General features: G+C 64.4%; 4 protein-coding genes across 4 annotated transcripts; 2 read left to right on the top strand and 2 right to left on the bottom strand.

Moving 5' to 3' along the window:
- Positions 1-280: 280 nt before the first annotated feature.
- EMIHUDRAFT_102688 (hypothetical protein) lies at positions 281-1,420 on the top strand (the record flags this gene model as incomplete). Its single annotated transcript, XM_005769837.1, has 1 exon — positions 281-1,420. The coding sequence occupies one exon, from the start codon at positions 281-283 to the stop codon at positions 1,418-1,420; it is 1,140 nt and encodes a 379-aa protein (XP_005769894.1).
- A 2,352-nt stretch (positions 1,421-3,772) lies between these two features.
- Positions 3,773-4,638, top strand: EMIHUDRAFT_79209 (hypothetical protein). The gene has a single exon (XM_005769836.1). It carries the CDS (start codon positions 4,263-4,265, stop codon positions 4,560-4,562), a length of 300 nt encoding a protein of 99 aa, XP_005769893.1. The 5' UTR covers positions 3,773-4,262; the 3' UTR covers positions 4,563-4,638.
- A 3,467-nt stretch (positions 4,639-8,105) lies between these two features.
- On the bottom strand, positions 8,106-10,433 carry EMIHUDRAFT_436426 (hypothetical protein). The gene has a single exon (XM_005769835.1). It carries the CDS (start codon positions 10,128-10,130, stop codon positions 9,909-9,911), a length of 222 nt encoding a protein of 73 aa, XP_005769892.1. The 5' UTR covers positions 10,131-10,433; the 3' UTR covers positions 8,106-9,908.
- A 2,070-nt stretch (positions 10,434-12,503) lies between these two features.
- EMIHUDRAFT_102687 (hypothetical protein) lies at positions 12,504-13,860 on the bottom strand (the record flags this gene model as incomplete). The annotated part of the gene is made up of 2 exons (XM_005769834.1): positions 12,504-12,728; positions 12,856-13,860. The coding sequence occupies 2 exons, from the start codon at positions 13,858-13,860 to the stop codon at positions 12,504-12,506; spliced, it is 1,230 nt and encodes a 409-aa protein (XP_005769891.1).
- Positions 13,861-18,615: the final 4,755 nt, after the last annotated feature.

The raw sequence follows: 18,615 nt of genomic DNA, 5'->3' as shown, positions 1-18,615 counted from the left end.
GCTCGACTCTGCGCTGCAGTCTCAGTGTACAGGACTCTACCTGTACACGGTCACCGTGCTGTCGGCGCTTGGCTATTCGCTCGGCGGCGGCGGTGGCCCCTCGTCGGGCGCCGACGCAGCGCTGTGCGTGGACGCCCGGACACGCGGGGCTGGGAGGGAGGAGGAGGAGAAGGAGCGGTCGCCGCTCATCCCATCCAGCTGCCCCGAAGGGGAGGGGCGGGGAGGTGGTGAGGAGGGGCGGGTGGGGGGCGGGGCGGGGTGGCGGGGCGCGCTGGGCAGCATGGGTGCCGTGGCGGGCAGTGTCGGGCGGGCGTGCCTCGGAGCGGCGTCGCTGCTCCTCCTCGGCGTGACGCTGCTCCCCCTCTCCTCGATCGCAAGCCAGCCGGTGGAGGCGCTCGTGCCTTCCGTCGCCGGGCTGCGGCGCGCGACACTCGCGATGCACGCGCGGCTCCGCCCGTTCCACGCGACCTCCTCGTACGGGCTCTTTCGACGCATGACCGGCGTGGGGCCCCGTCGCAGCGAGGGGGTGCCCGAGGCGTGGGGCTGGGGCGGCCTCCCTCCGTCCATCGTCGAGGTGCCCGCCGTCGCAATCGAGGGCCACCCGAGCTTGCGGGGAGGCGGGGGGGCCGCCGAGGAGGGCTGGATCGAGATCCCCTTCCGGTACGCGCCATTCGGCGAGCGGCGGGCGCCGCGCCGCACCGCGCCGCACCAGCCACGCCTCGACTGGCAGATGTGGTTCGCCGCCCTCGGCTCGTACCAGCGCAACCCGTGGCTGCTGCATCTCGCCTACAAGATCCTCTCTGGCGGCGATGGCAGCGCGACGCTCACCCTCCTCGACACCGCGGCCTACCCCTTCCCGCCCGATCGGCCTCCAGCACGCGTGCGGGCAGTCCTCTACCACATCGACTTTACGCGAGTGCCCTCTCCATGGGCCAACCGCATCCCCGGCGTCGCCCTGCAGCCCGCACAATGCGGGTGGGCGGGGCCCTACGCGGCGCTCAATGCGAGCAGCCGGTGTGGCCGCTGGTGGCGGCGGAGGCGGGTGCGCGAGTACTTCCCGCCGCTCGACCGAGGCTCCCTCGAGGAGTTGCTGATCAAGCCGAGGGGGTGGCCCATCTTTGCAGACGCTGCGGCGCGGCAGCTTGACCCGTGCCGGGACCGAGCTGGCGATGCAGGAGGGAGTGACCGCGCGCTGCCGGGCCCTGTCTGCGACGCTACCGTGCTCGCGCGCCGTGCCGCTGCGCCGCTGCGCCGCTGGGTGGGCTGGGAATTGGGCGGGCTGGTGTTTTTGGATGCGCCGCTCCTCGTCATTGCGGCGGCGGCGGCGCTTGCGCTCGCACTCGGAGCCGCCGCGCGTAGCTGCGGCGGCGGCTGCGGTGGCAGGCGCAGGGGTCAGGCTGCAAGTGGCGTCATGCTGTAGGGTGGCAAAGTTGTGACACGTGAGCGTTGCAGACCGGACGTGGCGTGGCGTTGCGGTGTATCTTCTTACTTATTCTTCCCTACCGTGGTACGGGGTGAGGGCGGTGGAGAAGCGAGATTTTGGCGGCGCGGTGAGGCGAGGGCGGCTGGAGGCGAGAGGGGGGGAGGCGCGGCGCGCACGATGAGAAACCAGCGAGGGGGCAGGTTGCGTTAAATTGTCACTCGCCATGCGCGTCCTTGGGTGACCCTCCAAAACTCCCTCCCCGCGCTTGCGTATGCGGGTGGGAGCTTCGAGGACATGCAGGCGTCCCATCCCCTCTGGCCATCCCCCCGGCTCCCAAGCGCGCGGCCGCGACGCGCTGCGCACCCTCTTCCGCGCTGCGCCCGCTCTCGGCATGGCCGTCGTCCGCCGAGATCACCTCCTCTTCGCGCCGCAGGTGCACAACCAAGAGCTGGCCACCTCCGTATCCATCATGGTGAAGCCAATGGGCCAAATTGGGAGAGCGCTCCCCTCCCAGGTGGCCGGAGGGTACACCTCGGGTCGGCGTGCTGGGGGGGGCGCCGGTGCGCAAACCCACTTTCCGGGCGACCCCGAGGGGGAGGAGGCCGGGCGAGTGGCAGCAATTCACTGTTAGTGTCCCGGGCCGCTGCGGCACTGTTTATACGGCCCCTCGTGATGTCTTTCCGATTTTGCATTGTGAGTCGTCCTCTGGCGCACCAGAACGGCATGTTTGCTGCTGGCTGCGGGCGCGAAATGGGCTTTTTTCAACTCGCAACCAAGTATACTATACAAGAACACCCTCGGAGGGGACACTCGGCGCATGTGCGACACGTCAGGGTGGAGTTGGCGGTGGCCGAGCGTCGTCTCCCAATCGACTCGCAGCGCGGAGTCGAGGGGTGGAAGCGCGTCGCGCTGCGACACTCGAGAGCCGGCGGGATAGCCGTGGGGCGCGGCCGACTTTGATGTCCTCGAAGATCCGGTGCGCATTCGTCCTCTGACCCACTTCTCGAGAACGCGGCCATTCTCCATTGACAATCTAACGCAACCTTGAGCTAGCCCGTTCCACACAGTGCGAGGGGCGGGACGGCATGCCGGAGGGCGGGTGGGCGGAGGTGGGCGGCGCGCGGGCACGTGGGTTGGAGGGAGCCCCGTGCCTGCCTGGCGAACGCCTCGGCCAAGTGCGCAAGGACAGTGGGAATGGAGGTGACTTGTGGGTGACGCTAGAGGAGTCGAGTGCATGCTTCGGAACGCAAAGAAGAGCACGGAAAGCTCTGAGGATAAGACGCTCGCGCCGCCCAATTCGAAAGCTACATTCTCATTCAGCCCAGAGGGGACCGCGGGAGCGCCCCGTGGCGGCTCGGAGAGGGCCGGGTGTTTTAGTGCTGCCGCGCTGCCTTGGGGGGCAGGGCGGCGGTGAGGGCCAGGCGGTGGAGGTGACGGTGGTGACGAGAGGGGGGCGGCGAGCTAGGGAGGGTGGTACCCTTTGTGAAACTGAAACGCGATCTGTCTCACGTTCCTCAACGCTTGCGATTCAGCTGTCGCGCCGCTGGATGATCTTGCTCAGCTCGCCGAGCTCGACCTGAACGGTCAGCGGCGCGACCGCTGAATCGCAGCCGTTCGTGCTGCACGCATGCATCGTTTCACATTACTTCCCCCCATCCCTAGGGCGGTGGGGCGGCTGGACGCGAGAGGGTGAGAGCGGCGGCATGCTGGAGGGGTGGGGGCGGGGCGGGAGGCGGAGGCGAGGGCGGCGGCGAGGGCGGCGGCGGCGAGAGCGGCGGTGAGGGCGGGGGGTAGCTGAGGAGGGTGGCGGGCTCGACGGCGACGGCAAGAGCAGGGGCGGCTCGAAGGGGCGGCGCGGGTGGCGGCGACGGCGGCGCCGCCGTCGCCGCCCGGCAGCGGCGTGGGGGGCGAGGGCAGTGGAGGTAACGGTAACGGTGGTGGTGACAGGAGAGATGGCGGTGGCGGCTGTGGTGCGAGAGGGCGGCGGGGGCAATGACAGTGGCAAGCGGGTTGGCCGGGCGATGCTACACAGAGGAGCGCGGTGTGTGCTTCGGAACGCAAAGAAGAGCGTGGAAGGCTCTGAGTAGACTTAGACGCTCGCGCCGCCCGCTCCGGAGGCTGCATTCAGCCCGGAGGGGACCGCGGGAGCGCCCAGTGGCGGCTCGGGGAGAGCCGGGTGTGTCTGCGCAGTGGCCTGCGCGCTGCCTTGGGCAGAAATCGCCCTCTCGGCTCCGCCCCCGAGCGAGTGAGGCTCGGAGGAGAGGCGAGAGGGCGAGAGCGCCGAGAGAGCGACTGAGGAACGGGAGAGGCCCTGGCGCGGCTCCAAGCGAGGGTTGTTGCGCGCGCGCAACAAATCGTCAGAACCAAGGCTGAATCTCAGCGGATCGTGGCAACAAGGCCACTCTGCCGCGTACAATACCCCGTTCCTTATTCAAGTCGTCTGCAAGGGATTCGTCGGCCCGGGTCCGTGAATTGTGGTCGCTCGCGGCTCAGGCAGTGCTGCGGCACCGTTGCTCGTGGCGTCCCGGGCCGGTAGGTGGCTTCCTTCCGGCATGGATTCTAACTTAGAGGCGTTCAGTTATAATCCGGCGCATGGCAGCTTCGCCGCATCGCCGTTTCCGGCGGCGGCTATACCGATGATGCGAATTGGTGGTTCCTCTCGTACTGAACCAAATTACCGTAGAAAAACAGACAGCAGTAGGGTAAAACTAACCTGTCTCACGACGGTCTAAACCCAGCTCACGTTCCCTGTTGGTGGGTGAACAATCCTGCATTTGGCCCCCGCTGCGAGGCAGTGATAGGAAGAGCCGACATCGAAGGATCAAAAAGCTACGTCGCTATGAACGCTTGGCAGCCACAAGCCAGTTATCCCTGTGGTAACTTTTCTGACACCTCTAGCTTGAAATTCCCAAAGACGAGAGGATCGATAGGCCACGCTTTCGCGGTTTGTATTCGTACTGAAAATCAAAATCAACCGAGCTTTTCCCCTTTCGGTCCACATGAGATTTCTGTTCTCATTGAGCTCAAAATCGGGCGCCTGCGTTATTTTTTAACAGACGTGCCGCCCCAGCCAAACTCCCCACCTGTTAGTGTCCCCGACGCGGATCGCGCGCACGAAGCGGCTTGGATCCAGAAGTGAGGCGAGCCTCCCTCCGCGCCACCGAGTAAGTAAAACAACGTTGACGGTTGCGGTATTTCACTGTCGGGTTGCCCCTCCCGCATATTCTACACCCATCAAGTCGTTCCACAGTAACAGACTAGAGTCAAGCTCAACAGGGTCTTCTTTCCCCGCTGATTCTTCCAAGCCCGTTCCCTTGGCTGTGGTTTCGCTAGACAGTAGATAGGGACAGTGGGAATCTCACGAATCCATTCATGCGCGTCACTAATTGGATGACGAGGCATTTGGCTACCTTAAGAGAGTCATAGTTACTCCCGCCGTTTACCCGCGCTTGGTTGAATTTCTTCACTTTGACATTCAGAGCACTGGGCAGAAATCACATTGCGTCAGCACCCTCGCGGGCCATCGCAATGCTTTGTTTTAATTAAACAGTCGGATTCCCCTTGTCCGCGCCAGTTCTGAAGCGGCTGTTCGTCGCGCAGGGAGAGCCGGAGCGCTCCTAGGCCGTCCGCCGGACGGCCGCGCGGGATCCGCAGCCGTGAGGCCGTAGTCCCCGCGCAGCCAGCCGGCCTCGAGCCTAGGACCCCTGCGCCCAGCCTTCAGAGCCATTCCTTCTCCCGAGGTTGCGGAACCATTTTGCCGACTTCCCTTACCTACATTGCTCTATCGACTAGAGGCTGTTCACCTTGGAGACCTGATGCGGTTATGAGTACGACCAGGCGTGAGAACGAACCGCTCCCCCGGATTTTCACGGGCCGTCGGGAGCGCGCCGGACACCCCAAGACTTAGGGTGCTTTGCCTGCCGTGTAGCCCTCGCTCCGGCTAAACCGATTCCAGGGCAGGAGGCAGTTAAGAAGAAAAGAGAACTCTTCCCAGGGCTCCCGCCGGCGTCTCCGGGTTCGTTCGCGTCGCCGCCCACCATCCACGCGCTGGCTCGGGAATATTAACCCGATTCCCTTTCGACGGACGGGCTGACAGAACCAGCCGCGTTCGGCGGAGTTTTCCTGTCTCTTAGGGTCGGCTCACCCGTGTCCAACTGCTGTTCACACGGAACCTTTCTCCACTTCAGTCTTCAAAGTTCTCATTTGAATATTTGCTACTACCACCAAGATCTGCACCGGGGCCCGCTTCACCCAGGCTCGCGCCCAAGGCTGCGCCGCGAGCCCCGCGCCCTCCTACTCGCCGGCGCCTCGCGCTCGCGCCGGCGGCCGCGCATCGGTGGTCCGCTTGAGCGCCATCCATTTTCAGGGCTAGTACCTTCGGCAGGTGAGTTGTTACACACTCCTTAGCGGGTTCCGACTTCCATGGCCACCGTCCTGCTGTCTGGAGGTACCAACGCCTTTTGTGGTATCTGATGAGCGGACACTTGGGTACCTTAGCGCGGCGTTCGGTTCATCCCGCATCGCCAGTTCTGCTTACCAAAAATGGCCCACTTTGAACGCGCCGTTCGCCGCCCGGGATCACTCAAGCATCCCGGGCCTCTTGCCCATTTAAAGTTTGAGAATAGGTGCAAGCTGTTTCAGCCCACAGGCCTCTAATCATTCGCTTTACCTGACAAAACCGTTGCGTTCAAGCTATCCTGAGGGAAACTTCGGAGGGAACCAGCTACTAGATGGTTCGATTAGTCTTTCGCCCCTATACCCAGATTCGACGAACGATTTGCACGTCAGTATCGCTACGAGCCTCCACCAGAGTTTCCTCTGGCTTCACCCTACCCAGGCATAGTTCACCATCTTTCGGGTCCCGACAGGTGTGCTCCACTCAAACCCCTCACAGCAGGTCAAGGTCGGTTGGCAGGGCATGCCCTTCACTTTCATTCCGCACGCGGGCTTGCCACCCGGGTACTCGCACACGTGTCAGACTCCTTGGTCCGTGTTTCTAGACGGGTCGGAGGGGCCCGTTCCGTCAGCCGGGCCCCGGGCCGCGCCAGGACGGGAGCTGGCCGTAAAGCCCCGCTCCCGGGTTGAGGCGCGGCGCCGAGGCGCGGCTGACCCGGCGCGCAGAAGTGCACCTGGGGAGAACCCCAGGCTGAGTCGGCGCGCCGAAGCCGGGCCCATCCGGGTTTCCTCCTACCGATTTCAAGCACTCTTTGACTCTCTTTTCAAAGTTCTTTGCATCTTTCCCTCACGGTACTTGTTCGCTATCGGTCTCTCGCCAGTATTTAGCTTTAGATGGAATTTACCACCCAATTCAAGCTGCAATCCCAAGCAACCCGACTCGACGAGGACGCATCGTAAGGCCGCAACCCGCCACGGTACGGGATTCTCACCCTCTCCGACACCCTGTTCCAAGGGACTTGAGCGGCGGGCGCGGCCGATAACGCCTCTCTAGACCACAATTCGGGGGGCGCTGCATACGCGAGGCCTCCAGATTGGCAGCGTGAGCTCAGCCCGCTTCATTCGCCATTACTAGGGGCATCCTGGTTAGTTTCTTCTCCTCCGCTTAGTGATATGCTTAAGTTCAGCGGGTAGTCTTGCCTCATTCGATGGCGGGTTTCGAGGCGCGCGGCCGCACAGAGAGCGGCCGCGCGCCGGGGCGGGCGGGCCCCGCTCTCCCGGAGGAGAGGAGAGGCACCGCGCACGCCGGGGGTCGCGAGGCAGAACGGGGCACGCGTCCGCCGGAGGTCTAGTCGTGGACTTAGCACTCCGGCGGGGACGCGGGTTAGACGCCGCCGCCGCGCTCGCAAGGCAGCCTTGGGCGGGCGCGCGGGGGAACCGAGGCTCCCCCGCGCGGCCGCCGGCTCCGGAGACGAGAGAGAGTGCTCTCTCGCTCCGAGGAGGATGGAGGCGCCCCTCGAAGAGACATGCGTCCGAGCGGAGCCCGGATGCGCCATTTGCGTTCAAAGGTTCGATGATTCACTGAATTCTGCAATTCGCACTACGTATCGCATTTCGCTGCGTTCTTCATCGTTGCGAGAGCCAAGATATCCATCGGCAGGAGTTGTGGGGTTTCATAAGTTGAGGCAGCGCCGGCGTGAGAGCCCGCGCTGCGCAAGAGAGGGGGCCGTGGGGAGGGGAGAGCCACGCGCGCGCCCGAGGCGCACACGAGCACTCCACACTCACCCAGGCGCGAGACAAGAGGGGTGCGGGCCCGGGTCGGCTCAGGAGAGCCCCCCGGACAGCCGCGCGCTCCGCGCGAACGCGGAGCGAGCGACGGGGTTAGACGGGGTACGGTGCAACATCGGTGTGGGTTGGAAAGACCGGTAATGATCCTTCCGCAGGTTCACCTACGGAAACCTTGTTACGACTTCTCCTTCCTCTAAATGATAAGGTTCGGACAGCTTCCCGCGGCGTCGCGGCTGGAGAACCAGCTGCGGCGCCGCAGTCCGGGGGCCTCACCGGATCATTCAATCGGTAGGAGCGACGGGCGGTGTGTACAAAGGGCAGGGACGTAATCAACGTGCGCTGATGACACACGCTTACTAGGAATTCCTCGTTGAAGATTAATAGTTGCAATAATCTATCCCCATCACGATGCAATTTCAAAAGATTACCCGGACCTCTCGGTCAAGGTGATAGACTCGTTGAGTGCATCAGTGTAGCGCGCGTGCGGCCCAGAACATCTAAGGGCATCACAGACCTGTTATTGCCGCGAACTTCCACTTGTTGAAGACAAGTTGTCCCTCTAAGAAGCTCCAGCGAACGGAGGGTTCGCGTCGCTATTTAGCAGGCTGCGGTCTCGTTCGTTAACGGAATTAACCAGACAAATCACTCCACCAACTAAGAACGGCCATGCACCACCACCCATCGAATCAAGAAAGAGCTCTCAATCTGTCAATCCTCACAATGTCTGGACCTGGTAAGTTTCCCCGTGTTGAGTCAAATTAAGCCGCAGGCTCCACTCCTGGTGGTGCCCTTCCGTCAATTCCTTTAAGTTTCAGCCTTGCGACCATACTCCCCCCGGAACCCAAAGACTTTAGTTTCCCGAAAGGTGCTGAAGGAGTCACAAATGGAACATCCTCCAATCCCTAGTCGGCATGGTTTATGGTTAAGACTACGACGGTATCTGATCGTCTTCGATCCCCTAACTTTCGTTCTTGATCAGTGAAAACATCCCTGGCAAATGCTTTCGCAGTGGTTCGTCTTCCGCTGGTCTGAGAATTTCACCTCTCTCGGCGGAATACGAGTGCCCCTGACTGTCCCTGTTAATCATTACTCCGGTGTTCGAAACCAACAAAATAGCACCAGAGTCCTATTTCATTATCCCATGCTAATCCATGCAAGAGCGACTGCCTGCTTGAAACACTCTGATTTTTTCAAAGTAAAAGACCCGTCTCCCGCGCCCGCTCAGTTAAGAGTAGGCGCGGTCTCCGGGTGGAAGGACGCGCCGGCCAGTGCATACCCATCGGCAGACCGGTCGGCCCGCCCCGAAATCCGACTACGAGCGTTTTAACTGCAACAACTTTAATATACGCTATTGAAGCTGGAATTACCGCGGCTGCTGGCACCAGACTTGCCCTCCAATTGATCCTCGTGAAGAGATGTAAATTGTACTCATTCCAATTACAAGACTAAAATAGCCCTGTATTGTTATTTCTTGTCACTACCTCCCTGTGTCAGGATTCGGGCAATTTACGCGCCTGCTGCCTTCCTTGGATGTGGTAGCCATTTCTCAGGCTCCCTCTCCGGAATCGAACCCTAATTCTCCGTTACCCGTTAACGCCATGGTAGGCCTCTATCCTACCATCGAAAGCTGATAGGGCAGAAATTTGAATGAACCATCGCCGGCGTAGAGCCGTGCGATTCGAGCAGTTATTATGACTCAGCACGCAACCGGAGACCGGTTTGGTTTCTTATCTAATAAATACATCCCTCCGTGAGTCGGGAACTCCTGCATGTATTAGCTCTAGAATTACTACGGTTATCCAAGTAGCAAGGTACCATCAAATAAACCATAACTGATTTAATGAGCCATTCGCAGTTTCACAGTATAGTCGCTTATACTTAGACATGCATGGCTTAATCTTTGAGACAAGCATATGACTACTGGCAGGATCAACCAGGTAGCCCGCAGACAACCCGCGGGGAGGGAGCCCAGTCGGAGACCAGACCCCCTCCCGCAACGGAAGTCCCGGACCAGACAGGGGCAGGCCAGCGCGCGCGGTCCGAGTCAGAGCCCTCCGTCTCCGGAGGGGACAAGAGACCACCGCGCGCGGCCGCCCAGAGCCTGACCGACAGTGCTCACTCCGAGGCCAACAAAGCCAAGGACACGTGTCGTAATCATGTTACGGAGCGCGGCTCTAGTCAGAGCCGCAGCCCTCGCGCGGCGCCAAGCCGCGGGCCGGCCCAGTACGGGCGGCCTCGCGGGGCGCGGCGCATCGCGCCTCCACTCAAGGATTCGCACGACCGCTCGGTGGCTAGAAGCGCATCACAACCGACACGCCGCAGCTCCACAGCAGGGCGGGAGCCGCTCCGAAAGGGGAGGGCTGCACCGCTGAGCCTGCCAGGGCCTTGTTACGCGGGGCCAGTCGAGGCGCCACCGCCACCGACAGTGCAGCCAGCCGACCCGCGCCCAGAGGAAACCTCCGAGCTGCGAGCCAGCCGCGCTGCGGGGTGAGGCGCACGAGGCGTCTGCCCATCGGGAAACCATCTGCTTCTCACACACAGCCGCTGCCCAGGCGGCCCCATCCGGTCCGGAGGGGCACAGCGAGGGAGCTTTTGCGTCGGGGGAGGGTGAGTCCCCGCGGCGGCACGTGCTGACTAGGCGTCTACGTAACCGAGACTGGGGCCGGATCGCGCAGTGGCGACCCAACCCCGCCCAGCACCGCCTCACACGCACCAGCCGCTCAGTCAACCTACCGGGCCGCGGCTCAAACCGTAAGCAAAAGTCTGCTCCGGCGAACCGCGCCGAGGGAGCACCGCGCCGGCTGCCTCGCGGCCGCCGTTCTGCGCGTCTCCTCACCTATCCACCTGCTTGGGTGGCCGAGAGGGCGGTACCGACCGCGCGGGCAGCACCGCCAGACAAGCCCCAGTGTGTCCGCGCCAGTGCGCGTACTCGCGTTTGTATTCGCCGCAGAAATGCGTATTCCTCTAAGTGGTACGCCGGAGGGCGCCGCTTTGATTGGGTGAGACCATTACGAGCCGAGGCGCGGACACACTGGGGAAACTGCGCCCCCAGTCTTACCGATTCGCCCCGAAGCCGAATGGAATGGGACTGGGGATGCAAATTCGAACCGAATGCGACGTTTTGACTAGGAAACGCGCACACCGACTGCAAACAAAGCCAAACACACCCGAAACGAATCGACTTGGGCCCCGCGGAGCCGGGAGACGGGCTCCGGGACCGGGGCGGACGGCACACCGACCTCGCCGCACCACACCCCGCCGCCCCGCCTCGGTGCACGGGACCGGGACGCCCCTGCCGCGGCCCCTCCCACCGCTGGGCGGGCCCCGCCGCGCCCCTCCGCCCTCCTCGCCCCACGGGCGGCCCCCTGTCACCGCGGAAAAGTTCTTTTCTGTCGTCCCGTTCGTGCTTAAAAAGAATTCTGCCGACGTGAGGATGATCCTGTGTGAGTGATCCTGCCCACCCCCTCTCCGTGTCGCGCTGTGTGCCCCCGCCCCCTCTTCCCGAATGGCATCCTCCCCCCTTGCTTGCTCCGCAAGGAGCAAGTTACTAAGGTGGGGGGACGACTCTGTCCTCTTCCCATCGCTACTCTATAGTTTGCCGCGGTGTTCGATATTCTGTCAGCCGATGGACCACCGGCCGAGAGGATTATTTTTCTTGGTGTACCTGTGTTAGAGCCACTGCGCGCCTCCCTCCCTCCCTCCCTACTCGAGTAGTCACACGCGGTATAGGGGGTCGAAAAGAATTTTCCGCGTTTCATGCGTCTTGAAAGAATGTTCCGCCTTTCATGCGCCCTCCACCCTCATCACCCTTGCAAACTCCTGGAAATCGAAATAGATGGAACGGCGGGCCGGGAGCGTAAAAGATGACAAACAATCTCTCTCTAATAAAAGATATGTACCGTCGCGCCAACCGGCGTTTCAGCCGCTGGGTCCGCCACCGCCATTACGCGAGGCCATGTCCGACTGGAAGATCAGCGCGCCCGGGCTGCGCCAGCCCTACGGCGACTGCAACGGAAACATCGACATCCTCTCTCCCCGCGCACCTCACGCCTCCACAGCGTCGTCCTTCAGTGAGTCGTCGTCGAGCGACGGGCAGGCGCAGCCCTGCGATGCATTTGCCACCTCCGCAGACGTCGACGAGACACGAGCTCGTCTCCGCGACCGGGCCGTTGCGGATCGCAAGCTGCGGCAGGAGGCACGAATCCTCCAATACGCGACCAATCCGGAGCGGTACGCGAGCGCGTCGAGGCAGGCGCTGCGCGCGTCGCTGGACGAGCAGGTGCGGGCGCAGGAGAGCTCGCGGGCCGAGGCGCGCCACAAGGAGCAAAGCGAGAGCACGCAGGCGCTATCGCATGCCATCGCCGCCGACGCCACTTACGAGGAGCTCGAGAGCCGACGCTCAGCGCAGCTGCGAGAGGTGGCCGAGGCGAATCGGCTGGCTGCGGCGGAGCGAAGGAAGCGGACGGAGCGGCAGCGTGCGGAGGACGACAGGCTGTACGATGGTAGCTTTGAGTGCCGATTCGGCACCTCGCTCCGCTGACGGACGCGCCGGCCAACGGCAACTTGGAGTGGCGCTTATGTAGACTGGAGCGGAGGAAGGGCCGCGCACACCGCACCGCAGACCGCACAAAAGCGCAGCTACGGTCGGGTAATCGGGCCGGTGTGGCTATGGGGACCGGACTGAGCTGCCCGCGTGTTTCTCGTGTCGGAGGCTTCCCCTCTACCCCCTTCTTCTGACGATGTTCAGGACTAGGTTCAGGACATCAAAAGATAAAGAACGCTCGGCGGGGCGAGAGACCGAGTCCGAGAGACCAGAGACAGAGAGAGTATCCGCAGACTTCAGAGAACCGCGAACCTCCATGGAACGCGAACCCCTGACACCCACACACCTCCAACCTCAATCTCGAGCCGTGGCCTCTCTTTGCCACGGGTGGGGCGACTCTCGCAGCGGCCGATAAAAGATGGGCTGCGCGTTGTGTCCGCTGTGAAGCTTGACAAACTCCACCAGCCCGCGCTCGCCCAGGCACAGCATGTCGACCGTCGCCGAGAACTGCGGGTTGTCGATGGCAAGGTGCCACAGATCGTCGCAGCCGCAACTGACGTGTGTCACGCTCGCCGCCGCCTGACAGGGGAGAGAGCGGGCCGTCTCGCCGCGGCCCCAACCGGCCACGGCACGGCGCACCTCGCACCACGGCGCTAACTCTCTACCCCCAACCCCAGCCCCAGCCCTACCCCGGCCCTGGGCGCACCTCGTACCACGACGCGCTGCGCGCCAGCCGGGTCCGCGCCTCGTGCGACGGCGAGGTCGGGCGCGGCGGCAGCGTGGGGCGGCTGCCGAGCGCCGCGGCGTACGGCGAGGAGGCGGCCTGCGACCAGCCCGGCTGCGACGAGGTTGCCATGACGCCGCACACGGCCTCCTCCTCCTCGAAGGCGAGCACGACGCGCCCCGCCGCCGCGCGGCCCGCCGCCGGCGCGATGAGGTCGGAGGCGAAGGCGGAGCCCGCCGGCGGCGCGCGGCTCTCGCAAAAGTGAAAGGGCCGCTCCAGCCGGCCGACGCGGCCGCACGCGACCACGTGGATCGAGCCGCCCTGGAGCACGGCGGCGGCCAGCTCGAGCGGCCACTCCTCCTCCGCCTCGCCCCGCGCGGGCCGCCGCTTGACCCGCAGCAGCCCGCCCGCGAGGCTCTCGTGGCTCACCTTCATGGCGCTCCACTGGCCGTCCGCCTCCCGCCGACCGAGCACGCCGCTGCCGTCGGCGTGGAGGGCGAGGTAGGCGCGCACGTGCTCCTCCTCCGCGGGCGGCGGCCTCCCCTCCGCCGCCGAGGCGGCCACCGCCGCCGGCGCGACGCCAAACGAGATGTACAGGCCGTCGTGGCGCACTCGGCAGGGGGGAGCGGCGGGAGGGAGCGGCACGCAGTAGAAGGTCGCCTCGTCTCGCACGGCCGCCTCGCTCAGGGTCGGAGGCACGTGCAGCCGGCCCGACCGCAGGTAGTTGAGGACTGCACGCGGGAGCGGTGACGGGTGGGCGTGGCAAGGTCTTTTCACGGTGGCGAGGTGTGTGCCGGCCACACCTGGAGCAAAGGTGTCGCCATCGCGGTCGATGAAGTATTCGTCGGCGTCGGCGTCGCCGTGGGCGAGGAGGGAGGAGAAGAACGTCGGCGGCGAGCCAATGGGCGCGAGCGTGGCTGCTGTGGTCTCGAACCGACGGCCGCCCACGTTCAGCTTGATGACGCTTTTTTTGTACTTTGGCTCCATCGGCGCGAACGGCCTTGTGCGCTTGCTCGTCCGCGTAAGCCGCCGACAAGATTTTGGAAATGAAAAAAACCTCCAGCGCGGGCACAATTTCACGTTACAAGGGGCATTCTGCGAGATGCAGGGAGGAGCTCAGCCTTGGAGGAGCTCAGGCGCTTAAAAAAGCGCCGAGACAGGGGGGGTGACACAAAGGTGTGGCGGAGAGGTGCCGGCCGCCGCGGTGCCCACCGGTGCCCGCAAGGAAGGAGCGCCGGCCTTGGAAGCCCGCCTGCCGGGCCAGCAGCCGCCAGTGCCGCCGCCACCCTGCCGGCCACGCCCGCGCGCAAGAGAAAGCGGATTGGTTCAGCCTTGTTATGTCTTATGAGAAGAAAACACGTCCTATGGCGCTATGCGCTGGTCTGTCTGTGAGGAGCCTGTCGAGGACTGGGGCTCCACTCGAGGTCATGTTCATAGATTCCAAAGCATTGTTAATAGCAAAGGGGGGAAAAGGTACCCTCGACCCTCACGCCTGCAACCCTCGCGCGACAGCACACCACTGCTCCGCACGAGACACCGTTGCAGGACCAACCCCAAAACGCGACAGCGCACACAATAGGGAGGGTGGGTGGGGAAGCAAAACAGGCCGTGTGGGGTGTGGGTGTCACGAGGACAGACGTCCACGAAGACGGTGGACGGACGCAAACTCCTTATCCGATTCACACTCACGGCTGTCCTACTGGTTATATAGAAAGTCGGCCGTCTGCGAGCCCCCGGCTCGCCGACGGCGAGAGAGATGCCACGAGGGGTCGCGGTGGCGTCCATCGCCAGGCTCCCTAGCTCAACCGACGACCCTTCGGGATCGACGGCCGATCGTCATGAGCCTGTCGAGGACTGGGGCTCCACTCGAGGTCATGTTCATAGATTCCAAAGCATTGTTAATAGCAAAGGGGGGAAAAGGTACCCTCGACCCTCACGCCTGCAACCCTCGCGCGACAGCACACCACTGCTCCGCACGAGACACCGTTGCAGGACCAACCCCCATCGCCATCCATCGTAGAACATGATCTCGAGCCCTGCCCCACAGCCCCTCAGCCACTACACCATCATAGTCACTCGCGCGAGCCGCTCGATGCGCGAGGCGAGATCGAGGCCGGCGTAGTGCTGCTGCATCGACCTCTCTCGCTCCTGCTCGTTCCAGCCGAAGATGCAGTCGATGTCTGTGATGGTAGCGCCCGTGACATCGCTCGTGTCCCGCGCCACCTTGTCCGAGAACCGTCGGTTCGAATGGTGGGCAAACTTGACAATTGGGTTGCCCGCCTCGTCCTCCTCAATCGCAAGCTCGAGGTCCTCCTCGTCGCGCTCGCGGAGGAGCTCGTACGCGAGCTTGAGCGCTTTCGTAGAATGGCTATATGACGAGCCAGTCTCTAGCGGAGTATCGGTGAGGCGCCCGCCGTCTGTCGCCCGGATGAGCGGGCCTTTGACGACGGCGGCGTACTGGGTGAGCCCCAGTCCCGCCAACCACTCGCTGGCAGCGCGGAGTCTGGCAGAACCCTTGGCTCCCCCAACGAGGTTGACGTACCGATCGCCCTCCTCGATGGTCGCCGCCTTCCTCTTCTGAGTCGCGGTGCGGCCAAGGTATTTGGCCGCTGGCCGGAGCGGGTGGTCACTCGGCAGCCGGCCGAGGGCCCCGACGAAGGTGTCGAAAGCGCCGTCTGGCAGGCTCGCCCCGACACGCAGCTGCACGACAGAGTAGTCCGGCCGCTCCACCTTGAAGCCGTCCACCGTGACCGTCTCGGTCGAGTGCCCCTGCACACGCCACAGATCCCGCACGGCAGACTCGAGGCTGAACTCAGAGGTGAGTGACGTGCCCACACAGTGAGCCCACCGGCCCTTCCCCTGGGCCGTCTTCGTGGACTCGAGGTGGGCGGCAACAGTCGTCCCCATCTCGGCACATCGCTCTGAGAGCGGGTTGACGATCCACACGTCGCAGGCGGCGACGCCGTGCTGGCGGCCCGTCGTCTCGCCGAGCCGCAACCCCATCATCACCTCAAGGAGGAACATGACGCGATGACTCGAGTAGACTGCCTCCGCCTTGGCGCCGGTGCAGCACGTCTTGAGCGTCTCGTCGAGAACGAGTCGAGCGAGCTTGCGCGTGGTGTGCGTGCACGGCTGCGCGAGCTCGCCGATCAGGCTGATCATCCTCGCGCGGAGCGCCTTCACCCGGGGGTCGGACATTATGCCGTTGGCGGTGGTCTTGGCGATGACTCCGCCCGCCGCCCTCAGGATCGTCTCGAACGAGCGAGCGCGGCCGGAGTCCATCGCGAGCCAGTTGATAAACTCGAGCATCGACTCGACACGGTAGCGGGGCAGGACGACGCCGCCGCCCATACTCGTAGCCCACACCTCCTCGAGACGGGTGAACTCCGCGTGGTTCTTCGACGTGGAGGACGCCTTGGTGCCCAGCTCGGCGAGCATCGTCCGAGCGGCGCGTCGGAGGACGAGGTCGGTGGGTGAGTGGCCGTCCGGCGTCATGGCTTCGGCCCTGCACACGGCACAGACGAGCTGTCCCGGCTCGACCTGGTATTTCGACAAGCCCGCGCACTCGCGGTGGAGCCCGTAGGAGCCGCAGCGTCCACAGATGTACTTGTCGCCTGTGGCACTGCACCCCCCTTGGAGGCACTTGAGCGCCGTCTCGACACGTCCGGCGCCCAGGACCGTCTCGAGGGACGCCTCCCTCCGGCTCACCGACTCGATGACAGCCGGAGCCTTCTCGTCGGCGGCTCGGCCGCATTCGCCACGGCCGGCGTGTACGAAGCCGGCGCCACGCGGCTCGATCTTGGCGCCCAGCCCAAACACAACTCCACAGCCCGCGCATGTCATGCCGCGGCTCTGGCAGTGCTGGACGGCGCCCGAGACCGACGGCTCTCGGTCCTTCGAGCTGGCAGCTGGAGCGGCGTTCGGCACGACGCGCCTCCGCGCCGCTGCTGCCTCGTCCGCTGAGGCACGAGCCAGCTTCAAGGCGTCGTCTGGAGATCTGCCGCCCTCGTCGACCCGCAAGCCCCCAATCGCCTCGGCTAGCGTGGCGTCGCCGTCGGCTGGCGGGGTGGCACCGCCCGTGGCGGCGCTCTGCTCCCGCCACCTGTCCAACTGCTTTACGGCCGCCTTCCAGTCGAAGGAGAAGCGGCCGACGACCCCGGCGCCCGAGGGATCCTCCCGAGTGCCGAAGTCGTTGACGAGCCAGTAGTTGGCGAGGTCCGAACTGTTGTACTCCCATGGCGAGCGAGTCGAGCCGTCATAGTAGCTGCACCCGCCGCGCGCGTTGCCGTCCAGGAGCTCGAAAGTACGCAGTTTCCCGCGCACGCCCACGAGGAGGCACACGAGACGAGGCTCGAGTAGAGGAGGAGCGAGGCGAGGCTCACTCGAGAGGGAAGGCAGCAGTGACAGCTGGCCGCCCGCCACGCCGCCCACGAGGCGGCACACGAGACGAGGCTCGAGTAGAAGAGGAGCGAGCTGAGGCTCGCTCGCCACGCCGCCCACGAGGAGGCACACGAGACGAGACTCGAGTAGAAGAGGAGCGAGGCGAGGCTCACTCGCCATGTCGCCCACGAGGCGGCACACGAGACGAGGCTCGAGTAGAAGAGGAGCGAGGCGAGGCTCACTCGAGAGGGAAGGCAGCAGTGACAGCTGGCCGCCCGCCACGCCGCCCACGAGGCGGCACACGAGACGAGGCTCGAGTAGAAGAGGAGCGAGGCGAGGCTCACTCGCCACGCCGCCCACGAGGAGGCACACGAGACGAGGCTCGAGTAGAAGAGGAGCGAGCTGAGGCTCGCTCGCCACGCCGCCCACGAGGAGGCACACGAGACGAGACTCGAGTAGAAGAGGAGCGAGGCGAGGCTCACTCGCCATGTCGCCCACGAGGAGGCACACGAGACGAGGCTCGAGTAGAAGAGGAGCGAGGCGAGACTCACTCGAGAGGGAAGGCAGCAGTGACAGCTGGGCGCCCACCACGCCGCCCACGAGGAGGCACACGAGACGAGGCTCGAGTAGAAGAGGAGCGAGGCGAGGCTCACTCGAGAGGGGCTCACTCGCCACGCCGCCCACGAGGAGGCACACGAGACGAGGCTCGAGTAGAAGAGGAGCGAGGCGAGGCTCGCTCGCCACGCCGCCCACGAGGAGGCACACGAGACGAGGCTCGAGTAGAGGAGGAGCGAGGCGAGGCTCACTCGAGAGGGAAGGCAGCAGTGACAGCTGGCCGCCCGCCACGCCGCCCACGAGGCGGCACACGAGACGAGGCTCGAGTAGAAGAGGAGCGAGCTGAGGCTCGCTCGCCACGCCGCCCACGAGGAGGCACACGAGACGAGACTCGAGTAGAAGAGGAGCGAGGCGAGGCTCACTCGCCATGTCGCCCACGAGGCGGCACACGAGACGAGGCTCGAGTAGAAGAGGAGCGAGGCGAGGCTCACTCGAGAGGGAAGGCAGCAGTGACAGCTGGCCGCCCGCCACGCCGCCCACGAGGCGGCACACGAGACGAGGCTCGAGTAGAAGAGGAGCGAGGCGAGGCTCACTCGCCACGCCGCCCACGAGGAGGCACACGAGACGAGGCTCGAGTAGAAGAGGAGCGAGCTGAGGCTCGCTCGCCACGCCGCCCACGAGGAGGCACACGAGACGAGACTCGAGTAGAAGAGGAGCGAGGCGAGGCTCACTCGCCATGTCGCCCACGAGGAGGCACACGAGACGAGGCTCGAGTAGAAGAGGAGCGAGGCGAGACTCACTCGAGAG

Source organism: Emiliania huxleyi (assembly GCF_000372725.1).
Source record: "Emiliania huxleyi CCMP1516 unplaced genomic scaffold EMIHUscaffold_41, whole genome shotgun sequence".
NCBI lineage: Eukaryota > Haptophyta > Isochrysidales > Noelaerhabdaceae > Emiliania > Emiliania huxleyi.
This window is presented reverse-complemented; position numbering and strand designations above follow the sequence as displayed.